The sequence below is a fragment of the Pinus tabuliformis genome, chromosome 5_2 (assembly GCF_031772625.1).
Source record: "Pinus tabuliformis cultivar Carrire ecotype Pingquan chromosome 5_2, CPIR1, whole genome shotgun sequence".
NCBI classification, from domain to species: domain Eukaryota; kingdom Viridiplantae; phylum Streptophyta; class Pinopsida; order Pinales; family Pinaceae; genus Pinus; species Pinus tabuliformis.
This window is the reverse complement of record NC_142306.1, coordinates 376,136,612-376,158,140: the sequence shown is the minus strand read 5'-3', so window position 1 is coordinate 376,158,140 and position 21,529 is coordinate 376,136,612. Positions and strand designations below refer to the sequence as shown.

The window sequence follows — 21,529 nt, the reverse complement described above, 5'->3', positions numbered from 1 at the left end:
TGGTGGTTTAAGAATGACCACCAACACTAGAACGCTTAGTGTAGTTCCCAGAACTCTTCCAATTCTGGCATTAAGCTCAAGTATTCTGCTAGAGGAAGTGCTTCTGATGTTTTGAAGAGGGAAACCTTCAACCATGAAAGGGAGGTCTCACCCCGAATAAAAGGGAGAACTTCAACCTGAAAAGGGAAGTCTCAACCTGTGATGGTTTAAAAATGACCAACAACTCTAGAATGTTTAATGCAATTCCTGGAACTCTCCCAAAACTGACAAGATGTTGGAGTCTTCTGCTAGAGGAAGTGTCCCCAATTCTTTAAATAGGTGTGACAAATTGAAGGCATGCTCATGGGCTTCTTTGTCTCTGGATACAACCCTGAATCTGGTATGGTAGGTTGTGGCTCAAGCTCACTTGATGTGGCTTTGAAGCTTGTAGATGACCATCATTTCCCCCCTTGTCAAATACAAGGTGAGATGATGGAGAAAACTCAACTGCAAGACTGTTCAATACTCTAGAACAAGTTTGGACATATGACTGAAATATCTTCTTGGTTGTTGATGCCCATTGCCAAGAAGCGATCCATTCAAGATGAATCTTTGTTCTTGCAGGATGTTTGTTTCTAAAGCATATGTTTGAAGAATGACTGGTTTAATGATAGTGATTACATGGATGAAGATCAAAACAATGATCTTTCAGATGGCCAACTCGGTCACAGTGTTGGCATTTCACAATCTGGAACAGTTGAATGTGAACTTTCATGAAGGAATCTAGCGCTTTGAAACTAGATGGGATTTGAGTAGTCTAGAATATGAAAGGACACGTCCTTCTCATATCCAAGACATGTTCTGTGCTTGTTATGGAAAATCTCTTCACAAGGTCTGATGATGAGCTTGGGAAGTGCAGACTGAACTTCTGTATCTGCATGTGACTTTCCTACTTCCTTGGGCACTGGATTTGAATCAACTTGCTGCTTATGGGAGTCTATTTCAATGTTCTGAACAGAAACAGGTTCAGAATGATGACTCCTTTTTTTTAATTCTTCTTGTTGTAGTTGAGACTCAAGCTCCAAAAATTCTATATTGTCTTCCGTATACTGCAGATACGTTTTAATATCATAGAGAGTGTTCTTGTTGATTTTCACTATATCATGAACTGTGGAGCGTATTACAGTATTTAACAACTCTAATACTTCACCAATTTTATCCATTTTCCAATCAATCAGACCAAAAATTCACTTGTAGAAATAATAATGGTTTTAGAAAATTAATTTGCCAATACGAATTAATTTGCACTAGTGTCTGCTCATGTTCTCACTTCACAGTGTCTTGTGCCTCAATTTCTACACAACGAGCCCAATATTGATGGCTTAACAGAATGTCCAACTTGACAGGTTTGCAGCCCACATGCTCTTCTTTTCAAGCAATAACAAGACCCCAGCAGAAATTAGATTAGCTTCTATATTTCATCTACCACACACCATATAACAACCGCACACAATAGCCTTCAATGCATTCAAAGCAGCATATAGTAGTTCCAGGCCGTGGAATTTCAGTCGTCCCCACTCAATTTTGAATAATACAACTCCAAGGGGATTGCCTTATGCAATGCTAAACGCTCAACATTAAAATGCTCATGCCAATGTTATGAAACTTCAAATATTTCACATCCACTTGTCAACCCTGTTGGCCTTTAGGTTTTATATCATGTCGAACAACGTTATTATGATGGAAACGCAGTTGAAACAGTACAATGGACAACATTTTACTATCTCTACAAACTTCGTTATACCAACAACGTTCAACTTATCAGCAGCGTATATATCTGGACAACGTTAATGTATATAACCTGGAGCGGCCTTCTTTGCAGCTGGCTTGTTTGCTGGGGCAGCTGGTTTAGTAGCCTTCATGGACTTGATGGATAGAGCAGCGTTCAATGGATACCAAAAGTTTGAAGCAGAGACCACGGAGGTATAATGTATATCAGCGTTCTTTGTATATGAAGACCACGAAGCACCACGTACAAGGACTATGCATTTTAATTCCCAAAGAACCCGGTCAATCAACCAATAGTGGAATACACGTAAACTCACCTTTTCACCAATCCGCAGCTTTTGCACAGTTCCCGAGGTTTAAATTTATCGAGTTTATTCTCCACTGTAGATTGCAACCCCACGATCTGATAGTTGATATCCTTTCCGCGATCAATCAGACATGCACGACCATCCTCCACCATAGATCTGCACTCACAGGATCTGAAGGTCTTCGATGATTTCGGAAGGAAAACTTGTGTGACGATTACTTGTCCAAAATGGGTGGCTTTTCTCTCTCCTCTAATGGCTACGTGCCGAACAGTGAGTGGAATTGGGCGGACTCACGAGATTACATCTTACCACTTTTTATGCCCCCGAAATATCATTTCTTGGGTGAAGACCACCTTTTTCGTTGGCTATCTTCCGCGCGCCTTTTCCAAGTGATGACCGTTAGATCTGTCGTTCTATTGATTAGATGGTTGATGCTCCCCTTCAGCTTTTGACTCAAAATTGTTAGGTTTTTCTCTGTTCCACTATAAATTTAACACTTCTGCCCGTTTATATTGGAGCCGTGGTATGGAGGAGCTCCGATATTGGAATGTGAGCCAAAGTGGTAGGGATCAGAGTGTGAACGAGGTAATACCGCGGAGGAGCGAGCAATGATATAATCAGGCCCGACAGACAACACCACTAGTCAAGTCTGACACACAACACCAAATCACAGTTTAGACAAGTGGTTTAGAGAGCCACGAATGGCGGTTCGCTTCAACGAAGCTGACAATACATAGGTTGAGGATGACTATCGTTGGTTCACACAAACGCCCTTCTTGCACAACACCTCCAGGCACCGACTTGATGCTCAAGTTGGGGCTATGCTCAATGTGTCAACATAGTCATTCAATACAATTTGTAGAGAATAAAATTCTCAGTCGAATTTGCATGGACTCACCTTCAAACACACAACAATGATGTACTAGAGTTTCTGCTTATAATGCATTGCTAGTGATTCACGTCTGCCATTGGAATTGGAATTGGAATGAATCGAAATAGAATAGAACAGTGAACTAGACAAGTATTCAAGACTTTGAAGATGCCTTTTCCAGCATAGGCACACTTCTGTATTCAAAAGTAATGCTTGCCATTACCAGAGGAAAAATTTAAGGTCGCCTTAGAGGTAATAGACAAATAGGCTTAGATGGCAGAGCCCTAAATTTGACGAGACCACAAGTAAATTCCAAACCAAACTCAGATTGGAGTAGCTATGAACCATATGATATAGTGCTCACAATAATCTCAACGGCTATATAAATACAACCGAAATTTACTGTAGGAGTAATGCTATAACTTAGCATATAAACCTTAAACGTGAATTAACGCACAGAGAAAGAACGTATATATCAGGAATATAAATGTAAGAGGAGTTACTCTATATTAAACTTATTTGAGACTTGCACTTTGACCGGTGCAGATAGATTCTGGAAAGCGCATTAAGGCAATTCAAGAAATTTAGGGTATGGTATAACGTTTAACTCTTGACCAACTCATTCGACAACAGAGATTTTTCAGAGATGGCAGTCCAGAACGGAGGTACAAGACTGATATGTATAGAAGGGCCACATAACTACAAGATCACATAAACAAGTGGCTCATACTTGAGCAGGGCAGGAGATCACCCACTCTGATACCATGTTAAACACACACATGGCAGCAACAGAATATTAAAGATAAACATGAGAGTACCTCTATTATTAACAAATGATATACATTTATAGTACATGGTGTGACCATTAGGCTCCACATCCCAAGGTCTCTTGGACTTCCTTAGTCTATTCGGCTTCCACACCAACCCTTACAGGATTAGGTGTCCAACAATCTCAAATCCCTAGGAAACTGATGGGTGGGGAGCCACGTGGCACAAATCTAACTTTTAAAATATATTGAAAGTAATGGACCATTTTACTAAATAAAATTTGCTTATATATAAATGGATATTATAAAAATTAATGAAAAACTTATCATGGAGGAACTTATTAGAGTTAGAATAATCTCAAATCCCTAGGAAATTGTTGGGCGCGAGGCACGAATCTAATATTTTAAATTTGTTAAAAGTCAATGAAACCTTACAACTCTGTAATACTACCATCATTGATAAATATTTCACCACGTCACTGATGGTGCCATAAGTTTACATAACGGAAATAAATGCATATCATATACTTAGTAGCTACTCCTTCAAATCAAGAGTGAGGAGTATTTACTTATTTTTTCAAACTAAAAATGGGGAAAATATTTACTCTCTCATTACTAAAGAAAAGAAAAGCATAAGAACAAAATTATTAACAATGTTAACATTCAAGCGATGGAAAAATTATCACATCAATTAAATAACTCACTTTCATTTAAACTAAATATTTCCATTTAAAAAAATATATTGTGATTATTTTATTCTTTACATATAATTTCTTTTTAAATTATTTGTAAAAAAATAAATTAATCAAATTCACATTTAATTAGCATTATCTTAAAAAAATTCACATTTAGATCTTTATATTATTAAAAACTTTGATAACCTTACTTTTTACAATTATATTACATATTTAAATTACTAAGAAATAAAAAATAAATATGGATCACGACAATATGACATTAAAAATAAAATATAAATAGGAAGTCATGAAACAAAAAAAATAAAAAAAGAGTTCTTATTTTATAATATTTCTCCTCATTACTTTGCATGTTATAGCTTGGATATAATATCTATATAAGATTTTGACATAGTGATATGATTGGAAAAAAAATGATTTCCCTACATGGTTTGAGCAATGTGAGACTATTGAAGGTTTGAACACATTTCCTCCCCTCCATCCTGCACACTTTTTAAAGTCATTATCTTTCTTTTGCTGCAACATTTTTGCAGTAACATCATAGGCATGTTCAATTCCTTCGATGCATCTTTACACTGGCATGTTCAATTCCTTCGGTACATTTTTACACTTTTAAAAACAATAGCTAATAATAATATTTTTATTATATTTTTATCAATAGTAAATAAAAATAAAATTATTAATTACATAACCACATTAATATTTAATATAATTATACTAATTACCTAAAAGAAATAATATGGCTAAGTAAAAAATATTTAACACTTGAATCGTCCCATTTCTTCTATCAAATTGCAATGAATCCTATACCTAAAATTGCGTAAATTACTCAACCTCATAACAAGCCTTAGCAGCTACAAGTAATATCTACGAAAGACTACCGCACGTTGCTACTGAATCTGATATATATCAGTGATCATAGATTTATTACTTTCACATTAATTATCCAATTTGTAGTTAATGAGCTTGTAAATAATTGGTTTAGTTATGCTCCAGGGTGCTCATAAAATTTTGTTTGACTCGGAGTTCACCTAACCCTCAAAAAGTCCTCGCATTCTCCAGATGATGTTTTATAAGTTAATGAGACAACAGTAAATTGCTCATAAAATTTTGTTTGACTAGGAGTTCACTTAACCCTCAAAAAGTCCTCGCATTCTCTAGATGATGTTTTATAACTTAATGAGACAACAGTAAATTGCTCATAAAATTTTGTTTGACTCGGAGTTCAGTTAACCCTCAAAAAGTCCTCGCATTCTCTAGATGATGTTTTAGAAGTTAATGAGACAACCGTAACAGTATATTCCATTTAATTATATACTTTATAATAATAATCTTGTGGAATGGCATGATATCATAACATAGATCGTGTTAAATATTTCAACCGAGAATAAATTTGCCCAATATTTTCTTTGTCATGTATATTCGGTGTGAAGATGGGTTATGATTCTATTAATTAATGTAAATCAATATCTTATATGGCAACGACAGAATAGAAGTAATAAAATATGTACTATAGAAGTTAACTAACATAAAGTTATGAAGACAGCACAACGTCGTCCCAAATTAAGTAGGTTTTCAGTTAGAAGTGTCGCAGAACCACCAAACCCTAATATTGTGATCGAGGCTGCCACTATACACATGATACTCCATCCCTACATTCGTGATGGCTGCCCTCACAGGCCGGCTGTGGCCCTCTAAAACTAGCAAACACGAATGGGTAACAGCGATACTCTCCAGACTTAGTCCTTTCTTCCAAACTCTGATTGTCGTGTCCGCAGAGCCACTAAAGAGTAAATCTGATATGGAAGCCAAGCATAGAATGGCTGTCTTGTGACCCCTGAGTATCCCAGCCACCTGAGTGTGCTCTGCACTCTTAGTAATATCCCTTTTCCAAGCTATTACAGACCAGTCGCAACCCCCAGAGTAGAGAATCGATCCATCTGCGCTTAGAGCAAGAGCATTGACAGCCGATTTATGCTTATGTAAAGTCGTTACAAAACCATGTTTCCTTCCGCATGGCGCTTTTGCCCAAATCTTTATCTTGGAATCAGCAGAGGCCGTGTATAGAGCTCCTTCCGGGGAAAATAGAAGTGCATTTATGGCATCATCGTGAGCTCTGAAGGATTCCATGCAACGAAAATATGGGATTCTCCACACTTTCACTGTTCTGTCCCACGAAGCGGAGTACAAATACCCATTCTTCATGTCCACTGCCAGACTGCATATGGTATCCACATGTTGAATCCAAAGGCTCCTCTTATGTCTTCGAACTTCAACATAATTCTTAGAAGACACCATGTTTATCAGGCGGTCCTTCAATGTGGGCATCAAAGAAAAGAGCTTGTGCACTGTTGGATTCGTCTGAGAACGCTGCCACACTCTGATTTTGTGATCCTGGTGTGCGCTGTAAATCTTGTCGCTGGTCACAAGAAGTGACTTAATTGCGCAACCTCCATGACTAAAATCAAAGTACTCAAGAAGCCTGAGTTGGCCAGGCAACAGTGAAGGCATATCGTTCCCAACATACTTATTATAATGAAAATTTCTGACAAGCGCTACAGTAATTGCATGCCCTCCGTAACCTTTTAAGAGTAGATATACATCGGTAGAAGCTGTTACGTTCAGATCTTCGTAGCTGCACGTCCCCAAGCTCTGAAGCTGCCCATGCCGAACTAATCTGTGATAGAAGTTGTGATTCGTAACTTGTCTGAGTGAAGCTTGGCGTAGAATCCATGAGCTGATCATCCCGACTATTTTGTGAAAACGAGTATTCCTCGGATATAACACTGTTCTTCTCTGACTTCAATGTATCGTCTTGCTGATCTGAACTCTTCTCATCTATATTTGTTTGCCTGCTGCTTCCTCCAATGCGAAGGATGCCACGAGACCGGATCCCCATCGAGATCATAGAACGTAATTCGGCGCTCCTTGCTTTTAAGAATGTATCGCCCATGTGACGCACAGAATGAAATTGTAGGGCGGCTATCAGATGTAACGCACGAAAATAGAATACATAACCTAGTTGGCAATCGAATACATGATAAACGTAATTCGCAAGTTTTCCAAGAAGTGGTCACAAGAATATCATCCTTTCTTTGAGGTTAAACTTTTAAAGTATGGCAGTGGGCACCACGTTAAAGTTACAGTGTAAAACCTATGTAAAGTACGCCATCACGACCACATCATGCTTTCTCTAGGGTTACAGGCGAATGAAAACTGGCAGTGGTCACCGCAATAAAGCTCAAATTTAAAAGCTGTCGAAAATCTAAATGTACGTCAAGATATTCGCGTTCACATAAATTAAACGTAGATGAATAAAACTGTATCAGGGAACAACCCCGGTGCCATTCGAGTTGTAGTGAAAGTTACAGGTTCTTGATAAGAAGAATGACACAGATGAGGGGAGGACAGGTACAGGGAAAGAACAGAAGAACCGTGTCAACAGAACGGGATGATTTCAATGGTTTTACTTTCCAAAGTTAATATCATCCACATGAAACTGAAAACAACATACATCTATTTCAGTGGCAAATAAAAGATTTAAATCTGCGAATGGGGCCGCGTTTATAAGTGGATTCCATCTTGGTGATTACTATTACAGAAAACTGGCAGATCGTGATGTGTTCTTTTTCTAGTTAACCTGAATTCTTCTCAAACGACAAGGGTATGCCAGATGAAACCGTTCCCCACCGTCGTAACAAAAACCCTACAAGGCATAAAGATTCGAGAGGGTTAACCGAATATAGCGTATTATGTTTGTGGATTTTTTGGATATAAGTTGGTTTTAATGTTTTCAATTAATTGAAAGCATGGAAGAGATCTAGGGAAGAGCTGTCACAAGGAACTGATATTTCCGTAAAAGATTTCAGATTGAAGTACAGAAAGAAAGCCAGAAAACAACATATGGATTCCGTAAAAGAGTTCAGATTGAAGTACAGAAAGAAAGCTAGAAAACAACACATGGATATAGATAAAGGATCACCACCACATACAGTAATTAAAATAATTGATATTCCAGATTCTTCACGCGCTGGAGGACAATCTTTTCCTTCTGCTCCAACTTCAGAAAGACACCAAACTCTTTGAGTGTCCTCATCTACAAAGGTGACTAAAGAGAAAGAAGAAATTATATTTGATACCTTCAGGCAAATCAAAAATAGGAATGAAATTCTCAAGAAAAGCACTTATGCTTAGTTTTGGAGGTAGAGTGCAACTGCACAAGGCAAACTTCTCTCCGCCTTTGAGTTAGAAAACGGCAAGATGCATATGGCAATTTTGGAGGCACAAACATGAGAGTCTAAAACTCAAGCAGACTATAAGAAGACTTCATTTGAGTTTGATGTCAAAAATGTGCATCCACTTGATCACCTGGAGATGCACAAGCAAACAAGTGAAATGATTTCATCTACTTTGACCATCATTTGCATGAACTTGTTTAAAATGCAGGTAGCCTTTTCAAATGCTCAGTCTCAATTGAAGCTGGAGAGAATTTCATTATGATCAAAGGACACCAAGATTAAGTCTTTGGAAGACTATAATAAAAATTGGGTATGACCCCTCAGATACCAAGGTAGTTGAAGAAGTGATAAAGAAGAAAGAGGTAGACATCGCAGCTTTGAAGAAGCAGCTCAAGCTGCCTGCTACACATGACCCACTAACCAAGGAAATAGAGGAAACAGAGAGCATAAAAGCTGACATGATGAAACTTATAGTAGAGCAGTCCATCCAAATCAAACAGATGGAGACAAAGATGGAAAAGATGGTGCAAGAAAAATAAAAAGCAGCACAGATGGCTATCACCACAATGGAGACCCTTCCTCTAATGGCCCTCCCCATAACTACTCCAGCAGGTACAACAACAGGAGCAGGAAGCAATACAGAACAGTTGGCAAGATCTATGGAGGGAATGAATCTGCAAAATGAAGAAATTAAAAGGCTAGAATCCCAAGTTAGTGTGCTACAAGATTATATTAAAAGCGCTGAAGACAACCACTTGGTAGAGATGTAGATAACAAAGGCATTGATTGAGAAGCTTTAGAAGTCAGAAAAAAAATCATCCATTAGAAATACTCTAGGGAGGGTTAAGGAAATCATCTGGCACAATATCATAGATCGGATGAATGAAATGTAGCCCGGCATCCAAATTATTTTTGAGCAGAAAGAGTTGCTAGAAAAAGACAATGAAGCCATTTCAGCCACCAACATAGAGTTGGGAGATATGCCAGTGACAAACAACAAAGTATCAAGTTCCTAAATGCAAGAAACAAATATGAGCTGGAATATTTGGGAGTGGCAAACAGGACAGAGACCATACTGCAAGTCAAGAAGGTGCTGACAAAGAAGAGATTAAACGTGTAATTGAAGAAAAAGTGCCAAGTTTTAGAGTTGATAGTAAACAGGTTTTTTAATAGAATGCAACCTCTGCATCAAAAGGGTCTTCCCTCTCTATTTGTTATAAATGACAAACTCATGGACAAAGGGGATTATGTCAAGAAGCTTCAAGGCATAACCACAGATGCAACAAATCTATCAAACATCAAAGGCAGCATAACTGGAAAAGCTTTACTAGAAGCAATCAACAACCAGATTTACATTCAACATGAGCTGAAGCATGTATTCTTGGTCAAGCCATCATTTTCCAAATACATTGATGCTAATGAGGTGTACCAAAGGTTAATCAAAATTGAGATCCCTGAAGGGGAGCGTGGAGAGACTTATGTGACTACCGGGAAGAATGAGACAAGGATGACTAGAGTAGTCATACAAGTTTGAGTCAACACTAGCCACATCAGCAAAATCACTCCAGTGTAACTAACACTTCAGGCAACAACATTCTAGAAAAGGAGGGACACTTGTCACAGTCTTCTCAGCATGGCTACTCTTTAGATACATTAGTCAATTTTTCCTTCATTGTAATAAATAATAGATTTCCAAGCGTACAAGGAAACTCGTTGTAGTTTTTATTTAAATACTCCATGCATTGGGAGTATTAGCGGTTGGACCCTAGTCATCTGAACTATTTTTCTATTTGGAGCATTGTAATTTCGAGTTGGAGCATCAATAAAAGGACAGTTTACAAGATACTTGATCTGTTTTGACGTGGTGATGTTTTTCTCTCTGTGTTTAATGTATTTCTGTTTACTTATCCATGCATTTTCACTTCTCATTGTAAAACATAAATTATAGTTTGAGATATGCTATTGGAGCACCTTACTGCTATCTGTATTTACAATCTTTGTATTTTCTTCTGAAGTACGATTACAAAATACTTAGATTCTTTGTAATCCTAATTGCTATCATTATCTGTCATTCCATTTATCATTTTTCTTTAAATGATCTAGTGAGGACACTTAGATTTCCTTGTAAACACTCTATAAAACTGATGTTACCACCTGGCCTATGACTCCATTGCCCAATGGAAAATGTTTAAAAATGATCTCTCTCCAACCAAATGAACAAACCAAAAAACAATCTTTTTATTCTTGATATCTAGCCTAAAGTATTCCAGCACTAAAAACAAAGTTAAAACATAATTGTATAGAGAGAGCCCTCTCTGAGTCCAAGAAGGCTAGGTCTTGCACTCATAAGTGGTTTGATGTATATTTTGTGAAATTTGTCTTATTTCTAATATTTAAAATCATAGAATGATAATCGCTACTACCCATGGCACTGCCACTGCTACTGCCGCATCTGCACTGCAATCCCTCTCATCATGCTACATTGTGCTGCCCATAGCATTGCCACTGCTAACTGCTGCACTGCAACTCAGTTACTAAGAAGTAAGTAACTGATTTCCCAACTCTGACATCTCCGTCAAGATAGAGACACCCTCAATGCTGAAACTCCCTTTGTTGCTGACAAGTGCTTCCTCTCTGACCTCTGCACTACTGCAACAACTCTATGCATCTCGCACTTCTGCCTCACGATGTCCTGGGAATCTTGCACTGTAGCTCCCTCTAACACTCCATATACATTCGTCTCTACTGACATCCGCCTATATAGCTACTCCTCTTTGGGGCTCCCGTAGCCAGGTATAATCCAAGTGGTTGGATACCTTAAGGATCCTACCCCTCATTGCCTGTAGTCCATTTGATTCCGCTCAAGTGGCATGTGAGCACTCATGGCATAGTCATCATCTGTCTCCACTTCCTTTTCTACCCTTGTTGGTGTAGCCTTGGTCTCGGAAGCCTCTCCTTTGCTCTTCTTCCTCGGACACTAGCTCGCATAGTGACCCAATTCTCCACAGTTGAAGCATTTAACCTTGGAGAGGTCCTTCTTATTTCGTTTATCCTTCTTTCCCTCAGATGCAAGGGCAGCATCCTCCTCTTCCTCCTTCTTGATTTTCATTCCCTTGCCGCTTCTTCTCTCCTTGCTTAGCATTCTGATCTCTTCTTGGTGAAGAGTCGCCCACATTTCCTCCCAATCTAGAAGGGTCTCCCTACCGAGTATGATCTGGATAAACACCTCCCAGTCTTCAGAGATTGCGTTCAGGATTGTTCTCAACATCAATTCTTGATCCAGTGTGGCCCCTATGGAAGTTAGCTGATCCTAGATCTCCCTCAATTGACCAAGGAAGGTGTCGATCTGTTCTCCCTTCTGCATCTGGTATGATAGCTGATTTTCTAGTAGCATCCTTCTCTACAAAGAAGTATGCTGGTACAATTTCTTTAGGGCTTCCCACATCTCATTTGTTGTGTCCTTTTTGGCAATATGTGGTACTACATGGCCCTTGACCCCATCAAGGATGATGCTCTTGGCCCTCGCCATTGCCTCCTCGTACTTGTCATTCTTAGTTGGGTTAAATGGGATTGCTATCGTCTTCAAGGTGAAGTGCTTAACACGATTCTTGTCTAGAATGGATAAGATTCTGGCCTTCCAGACTACGAAGTTTGAGGCTTCGTCTAGTTTTTCCTCATCTCTTACCCCGTTTACTTCCATCTCGTTGCTCCTCTACTTCCCTTCTAGAAGTTATTGGTGTGACTCCCTCTAATCCTTGATTTCCCTCCTCTAAACCCCTCTGCCATTGTCTAGATACCCCCACTCCGATCCTTAGTGCAGCTGCACCATTGATCCAAATTTCTTGGCTAGAAATCCTCAGCAACAACTCCCTCCTCCTTGGTCTTGCCCTGTTAGGTACTTTTTTGACTACAGTACCCCACCAGATTCACTCTGCGACTTACCCATGACCTCCTAAGCCCCAACAAACTAAAGGTTCAAGTTTCCAGGCTCTGCGCAATCACGACACCAGCAAAATCTGCACCTATTGGCCATGGGCATCAATCCTTCCTGACTGAGAAAGATGATAGAGCACTGCGTAGGTCAAGTATGCTCCCCTCTGCCGCTACGCTGATCCTCTTCTCGGCTCATACTTGATGACGCAGGCACTGGGTCACCCCTTCCTTGCTGCTTCTCTACTAGGAATAACTTCTGTCACTCGGGACAACTATTTTCTGTTGCTGCTGGTCTGATATCCTCAGTTCTTTTGTGATCTGCAACCACGCTCTGATACCATATTGGAATTTCTAGGTCTAACTGTTATAAACCCTTCAAGTACCTTTTGGATTTATTTCTACCTACTTGTTCTGATTAATTAACAAGTTATTTACCATGTAAATACTAAAAATAAATAGAAGTACATGCTCAACACATTACAGATCATCAACTGAAGGAAGCAAAACAAGCACACAAGTGAAACCGTTGTTTTTGGACCAATGTCCTCGAAAAAACCAAATGCGGGAAAACTGGTGGAGCTATATGAGGGTTTTAATTATTAAGCAGTTTCAGAATACAATCTATGTACCAAAATTGACTCACCCGATAGAGAATAATCTCGGTAGTAGTACCTCTCAGTCTCAAACAGATATTCTAGCTGAAACCCTGAATAAACACTCTGACAGCTCCCAACTCCAATCTGCCCCACGAAAACCCCAGCATCAGCCTCTAGGCACTACGTCAGCCCTTTATGGTCCAACGTCTTCCCAGCATCACCCTAGCTTGCCCTGCGTTAGCCTCTGGAGGCATTACAACAACCCCTAAAGCCTCTTCATGACCCACGCTAGCTCTCTGAGGCACTGTGCAACTCTTGGCAGCCTCTGCGTGAGCCCTAGCTGGCTCTGCGAGAACCTCTGGCTATCTCTACATCACTCTCTCTCGGCTTCTGCGATGATCCTCCAGGTACTATCTCTACCTCTCCGCTTCTGTATTCACTACCCCTCAACTGTAACTCTGATCACTCTTTCGACTTCCTCAGCGAACCCTGCCCCAGAAAATTAAAATCTTGATCAACTTAGCATGTTCTCCAAGTGACCCTCAAGCCTCCTCTTATACTTTTCTCATTGACAATTCAACAATCGAGATTAGGTCCCTAATCAACAGCTAAGATTAACTCTGTCTTGATCCATGACTTTTGGACCCTTATAATGCAGTTTTATATTAATTCACATTAATATTTTATTTTCCCTAAGTTTAGACATAGGGACTCCATTAAAAATATTAATTATTTGAATATCTATCAAACTGTTTAGAATCTGCCCAAACCATTTCTGGGTATTGGAGATTTCATGTGATTTAACCACTCCACCAATTTTTGTGGTTATAGCACATCCGATGCTACCCCAAATGAACATATTTTTATGACTATTTGTTTGGTCTTTTATCTTTTCTAATCAACATCAACGATATCAAGAACTATAGAGGGATGATCAAATCCACTCAATAGTCTTCACTACAGAGTGTTGATGCAGAAAAGAAACATTAGAGTTGTGTGTATGAATGGTTTAATTAAAAAAAAATTTAAGGTATTAGCCTGCATATATTTTGTGCAACATTTCATAAGCTTACCTACCCTTGGTTGATGATTTATGTTTGTCAAATTATAAGTCTATAATGTCCAAACACTAATTTCCAACTAATTGATTATTTATTTGCATATAAGTGAGGAAAATGAATGATGATGTCTTTACTTAACAAGAAAAATATGTTTCAAAACTTTTTTCACAAATGGAAAATGGAAAATAGTATGCCCATCAGCACACCAATGAATATAAATGAAAAGTTTTCTACAAAAGACAGGATTAGAACTATAGATGCTAGATCGTGTAGGAATTTGGTAGAAAGTCTCGTGTATCTAATTTACACTAGACTTGATATTATCTAAGTAGTAAATTTCATTTCTATGTTCATGCAAAGTCTAGTTAAAATTCATTTTCCATTAACAAGAATTGTCTTGAGGTAACTTGGTGATTTTTTATTTGCAATTTCGTATAATTCAATATATAATTTTGAGTTGGTTTGTTATTCCAGTATTGATTGGTCTATATTTTTTGATAATAAATAATGTGCATAAAGTTATGTTTTCTATGGAGGAGTAGGTAGTATTATGGTCATCAAAGAAACAACCAATTATTTTACTGTTTTTTACAAAATTATAGCATATTACACTAACATTAGCAATATGAAAAAAAAAAAAAAAAATAGTTGAAAATAATGTTAACAGGTCCAACAACAAAATGTCACAATTATTTGTTGTAATAACATGATTTAGTGTTTCATAATGGTATCAAATATCATTTCATCAGTGTCATATAATAATATGATTGACATTAAAAGAGAATGTTGAAGATAGTACTCCATTCTGATATATAATTGCTAACCAATCATTACAGGATTTAACATTGTTGAAAAAATCCTAATGCTATATATAAATGCATGAGTATAAGAATCGAAGGAATATAATGATATAAGAAGAAAAGAAAGAAACCGTCATAGTAATGAATATTTTTGATATGTTTAGTTCAATGTTTATTCAAATTGTTTGTGTATTTTGATAGGGTAAAACTAAATATTTCGATAGTCGCAAATGTCTCAATCCTATTTATAAATTTATAAGTCAATGAATATTGTCACATGAAGAAAAAAAAAAAAATCTTATTTTAGTAAATTAAATATTTTTATATTAGTAAAATTTTTATTAAATTTTCAGACTTTAAAAGTTAAAAATAATTGTGCAAGATTTTTTAATTGTTGAAGATTTTTTATTTCAATTTAAAATGGATGAGTATTTGTCTATTTTTTTTATATTTATTTTTAAGGGAATATGTTCAACATATACATAGTATGTTACCTAAAAATTTTCAAAGCATATCTAATTTTAAGTAAAAAATAAAAAACCTTTAACACTTCTATTTTTTTTATATAGTGACCTAAGATTCTTAAATAAAATTAAAGTTAATAAAAATATTTTGATTACAATAATTTTTTTATATTATATATTTGTTAATAATAAATAGACATGAAATCTTTATCTATATCAAATATAAATGTAATTCTTTATCTATATCAAATATTAATGTAATTGTACTAATTACTTAAAAAATAACGTCAATTAAATAAAAATAAATAAACAAAACGTTATCAAATTGCAATGAATCCTTTACCTAAAATTACGTAAATTACTCAGCCTCATAACAAACCTCGGCAGCTACAAGTGTATCTACAAAAGTCTACCGCACATGGCCACTTCTGTGAATCTGATATATATAAGTGATCAGAGATCTATTAATTTGACATTAATTATCCAATTTGTAGTTAATGAAGTTGTAAATAATTGGTTTAGTTATGCTCGATGTTGCTCATAAAAAATTTGTTTGACTCGGAGTTCACTTCACCCTCAAACAGTCCTCACATTCTCTAGATGATGTTGTGGAAGATAATGAGACAACCGTAACAGTATATTACATTTAATTATATACTTTATAATAATAATCTTGTGAAATGGCATGATATCGTAACATAGATCGTCCTAAATATTTCAACCGAGATTAAATTTGTCCCCGTATTTTCTTTTAGTCACGTAGATTCAGTGTCAAGATGGGTCATGATTCTATTAATTAATGTAAAGCAATCTTATATGACAACGACAGAATAGAAGTAATTAAATATATACTATAGAAGTTACGCAACATATAGTAATGAAGACAGCACAACGTCCTCCCAAATTAAGTAGGTTTTCAGTTAGAAGTGTCGCAGAACCACCAAACCTTAATATTGTGATCGAGGCTGCCACTATACACATGATACTCCGTCCCTACGTTCGAAGCTGTGATAGCCCTTACAGGCCGGCTGTGGCCTTCTAAAACTACCAAACACGAATGGGTAACAGCGTTACTCTCGAGACTTAGTCCTTTCTTCCAAACTCTGATTGTCGTGTCCGCAGAGCCACTACAGAGTAAATCTGATATGGAAGCCAAGCATAGAATGGCTCCCTTGTGACCCCTGAGTATCCCAGCCACCTGAGTGTGCTCTGCACTCTTAGTAATATCCCGTTTCCAAGCTATAACAGACCGGTCGCAACCCCCAGAGTAGAGAATCGATCCATCTGCGCTTAGAGCAAGAGCATTGACAGCCGATTTATGCTTATGTAAAGTCGTTACAAAACTATGTTTCCTTTCGCATGACGCTTTTGCCCAAATCTTTATTTTGGAATCAGCGGAGGCCGTGTATAGAGCTCCTTCCGGGGAAAGCAGAAGTGCATTTATGGCATCATCGTGAGCTCTGAAGGATTCCATGCAACGAAAATCCTGGATTCTCCACACTTTCACTGTTCTGTCCCATGAAGCGGAGTACAAATACCCATTCTTCATGTCCACTGCCAGACTGCATACGGTATCCACATGTTGAATCCAAAGCCTCCTCTTATGTCTCCGAACTTCAACATAATTCTTAGAAGACACCATGTTTATCAGGCGGTCCTTCAATGTGGGCATCAAAGAAACGAGCTTGTGCACTGTTGGATTCGTCTGAGAACGCTGCCACACTCTGATTTTGTGATCCTGGTGTGCGCTGTAAATCTTGTCGCTGGTCACAAGAAGTGACTTAATTGTGCAACCTCCATGACTAAAATCGAAGTACTCAAGCAGCCTAGGATGGCCAGGCAACAGTGGAGGCATATCGTTTCCCACATACTTATTATAATGAAAATTTCTGACAAGCGCTACAGTAATTGCATGCCCTCCGTAACCTTTCAGAGTAGATATACATTGGTAGAAGCTGTTATGTTCAGATCTTCGTAGCTGCACGTCCCCAACCTCTGACGCTGCCGATGCCGAACTAATCTGCGATAAAAGTTGTGATTCGTAACTTCTCTGAGAGAAGCTTGGCGTAGAATCCATGAGCTGATCATCCCGACTATTTTGTGAAAACGAGTATTCCTCGGATATAACACTGTTCTTCTCTGACTTCAACGTATCGTCTTGCTGATCTGAACTCTTCTCATCTATATTTGTTTGTCTGCTGCTTCCTCCAATGCGAAGGATGCCACGAGACCGGATCCCCATCGAGATCATAGAACGTAATTCGGCGCTCCTTGCTTTTAAGAATGTATCGCCCATGTGACGCACAGAATGAAATTGTAGGGCGGCTATCAGATGTAACGCACGAAAATAGAATACATAACCTAGCTGGCAATCGAATACATGATAAACGTAATTCGCAAGTTTTCCAAGAAGTGGTCACAAGAATATCATCCTTTCTTTGAGGTTAAAGTATGGCAGTGGGCACCACGTTAAAGTTACAGTGTAAAACCTATGTAAAGTACGCCATCACGACCACATCATGCTTTCTCTAGGGTTACAGGCGAATGAAAACTGGCAGTGGTCACCGCAATAAAGCTCAAATGTAAAAGCTGTCGAAAATCTAAATGTACGTCAAGATATTCGCGTTCACATAAATTAAACGTAGATGAATAAAACTGTATCAGGGAACAACCCGGTGCCATTCGAGTTGTAGTGAAAGTTACAGGTTCTTGATAAGAAGAATGACACAGATGAGGGGAGGAAGGTACAGGGAAAGAACAGAAGAACCGTGTCAACAGAATGGGATGATTTCAATGGTTTTACTTTCCAAAGTTAATATCATCCACATGAAACTGAAAACAACATCCATCCATTTCAGTGGCAAAGCAAATATTTAAATCTGCGAATGGGGCCGCGTTTTTAAGTGGATTCCATCTTGGTGATTACTATTACAGAAAACTGGCAGATCGTGATGTGTTCTTTTTCTAGTTAACCTGAATTCTTCTCAAACTACAAGGGTATGCCAGATGAAACCGTTCCCACCGTCGTAACAAAAAACCCTACAAGGCATAAACTTTCGAGAGGGTTAACCGAATATAGCGTATTATGTTTGTGGATATTTTAGATATAAGTTGGTTTTAATGTTTTCAATTAATTGATTACATGGTAACCTTAACCCATGAGTTGGACAATGAGTCCGGAGACGTTGTAACAAAAAACCCTCTTTTTCACTACCATACAAAAAATAAACAATATGAAACTAAGGCGACAAGCAATATGACCGGTACCATCATGTTGCCACACTTTTCATAGAATGGTGGAAACAGGTTTGAAAAGAAGGAAGAACTAAGATGGGCAATGTGACCAAGATTCTCCAGCCATATATTTAATGTGACATATTTTGAAGTGGCTATATCGTATGGCGGTAGTCTAATTAGTTGCAGGAATTGTCTGAAAAGTTTGGAAATTCTGATTATATTTAGAGAAAATATAACAAGATTTTTTGTAAATCCAACGTTATAGTTGTTAAACTTCAAAATTTTAAGTATTCTAAATACTTTTGAATACTTTTGATGGTGCTGAATCCATTTCCATTATCAAAAATACCATTCAAACACTACCTCTACAGATTTTATTTTTAATTCTGACTACTTTTGACGTTCTAAGCAATTCCTATCCCTCGATAAACTCCGTATCCTATCTATCTCTAAGAAGTTACACTCTCGAAAAATAAATTACTTTATTAAAGCAATATAGCTAGAGCACACATTCCAAAATATCAAGCGACTAATACATTAATTATATATATAATTTTAAAATTATGATTAGGTTAAATACCATTGTCGAGCTGGGTTTCAATAATGTTCAAAATGTCAATTTTCATACTTTGCTTTTTTTAAATGATAATGTGCGTGTGTGTTGGACTTGGTTATCAGGTTGAGATTGAGTTGGATCCGATTCATGGTTTATGGGAACGCACATGGCCTATTTACTTTATTAAAGCAATTTGGCTATAGCACGCATTCCAAAATGTCAAACTATTAATGCATTAATTATATACGATTAAGTTAAATACCATGCTCGAGCTGGGTTTAATAATGGTCAAAAAGTCAATTTTCATACTTTACTTTTTGTAAATGACAATGTGCGTGTGTGTTGGAATGGGTTATCAGGTTGACATTGAGTTGGATCCGATTCATGGTTTATGGCAACCCATGTTGCTTATTTTATTCATCAAACATTTACATAATTTAGGTGTTTATTTTTTTAATCAAATCATGGTGGCATATGATCTTATTCTGCAATGTTCAACTTAGCTCAGCTCGTAGGATTTGAGTGTTTTTGGTTATCTCGCAATGTGATGGGATAGTTATGCCAATAACCTAGTAATGGTAGGTATTTTATGAGGTATAAGGTGGATGTATTTGGACATTTTTGGTCACCTCGCAACATGATGGGAAGGTTATGCCAATAACCTAACAATGGCGGGTATTTTTTGAGGAATAAGGTGGATGTTTTAATTTGGGATGGTAAGCTAGCGTAGGGTATGATTATTGTAAAAGAGGTTTATAAATTCATTGCACAACCTCAACAAGCTTCAATGGAGTGGGAATGATTAAAAAAAATTGGTCTTGGAAGATCCCTCTCAATATTATGTTTTGGTTGATTGGTTAGAAAAAGACAAAATTCTTATCTCGAGCAATATATGCCGGTGAGGATTTTTTTTTAAAGAAAAAAAATGCTTTCTTTTCGTATTAGCAAAAAAAAGAGTACATTCTCAAAGTTTTTCATATGTATTCAATCTTCCAATGATTTGTCCATGTCTTCCTATCTATGGTATTCTACTTTACTTCATTATATCTAAGTGAGTTAGAGTATTGCTTACGAGGAGAAGTTATACTTCAAAAACACACAATTCAAAAATGCACAGAATGATGTGTCCAGTGAGCATATACAAAGACAGAGTTCAAAAAAACATTGTAGGATGTGTCCAATGAGCCGGTGTCACTACGAAGAAGTGATTGACTGGGAGTTCAAGAGCATGCCATGCACGAATGCTGCAAAGAAAAACTTACCCAGTTTGGAGTGAATGCCCCTCTTTGAGAGAAGGTCTACCACTTGATTCTTTTGTCTGTAGATGTGGGTGTAAGAAATGTTCTGAAAGTTGTTAGCCAATCTCGTAATACATCCCATCCAGTGGGAAAGGATAGGGGGGTTGAAAGAAGTGAGATCCCTAACCTATTTTATGATGCTTTTGGCATCTCCATGAATGTAAATTTGATCCAGTCTTAAACATTTTGAGAGCTATAGAACGCCCCATAGTGAAATGATCTCAAATCTGTTGTTAGTGCCCTGTCCTCCCTTCCACCAAAAGTCATAGAGTCCCCCCAATTCCAATATGATGACGACACCACATCCACAGCTCCTCTGCTGACTTTCCCCATCAAAAAAACCGATTGGATATTTCCCCTTTAAATATTTTGTTCTTATCTTTCTCTTCTTCATTTGCCTCTTTATGGGACTGGTCTCTGAAAAATAATTCACAGCCTTCATAATAACCTCTCGGACCTCTAACGGTTTGTGTTCAAAAATTTCATAGTTTTTGTTGCACCAAATGGTCTAAAAAATGTAATAAGGTAAAGCATGGAACTTATTTCCTTTATGAAGACAAAAGTAGAGGCAAGAGTTCAAATTTTGTTGTGGTCCCGGTCGACCCAATTGCAGGTAGTCTAGAACTCCCGTAAAAACCTTCTTTGCCAATGGGCAACACGGCAAGAGGTGGTCAATCTCTTCGTTTTGGTTCGAACGGATGGGGCAGATGTCAGGGCCATGGTATCCCCTGCGCCTCTGAATGGCCCAAGTAAGTACCCTGTTATGCAAAGGCAGCCAGCTAAAGAAAATGAGTTTGGATGGGATCAACCATCTTCATGCAGCATGGAACTAATTTTTGTTATCAAAGTCTCGTTCTACCAATGGGAGCTTATTATATATATCCTTGACACTTGGCTTTCCTTTGTTCATGGTACCCTCTCATAGTAGTTTATCATTC

The 21,529-nt window shown here is 37.6% G+C and overlaps 2 protein-coding genes across 2 annotated transcripts; both read right to left on the bottom strand.

Annotated features, from left to right (window-relative positions):
• Positions 1-5,983: 5,983 nt before the first annotated feature.
• On the bottom strand, positions 5,984-7,307 carry LOC149159028 (protein JINGUBANG-like). The gene is made up of 2 exons (XM_089434161.1): positions 6,991-7,307; positions 5,984-6,890 (listed from the first exon to the last, which is right to left on the bottom strand). Exons 1-2 carry the CDS (start codon positions 7,305-7,307, stop codon positions 5,984-5,986), a joined length of 1,224 nt encoding a protein of 407 aa, XP_089290287.1.
• Positions 7,308-16,416: 9,109 nt separating this feature from the next.
• Positions 16,417-17,796, bottom strand: LOC149159027 (protein JINGUBANG-like). The gene has a single exon (XM_089434160.1). The coding sequence runs from the start codon at positions 17,794-17,796 to the stop codon at positions 16,417-16,419; it is 1,380 nt and encodes a 459-aa protein (XP_089290286.1).
• Positions 17,797-21,529: the final 3,733 nt, after the last annotated feature.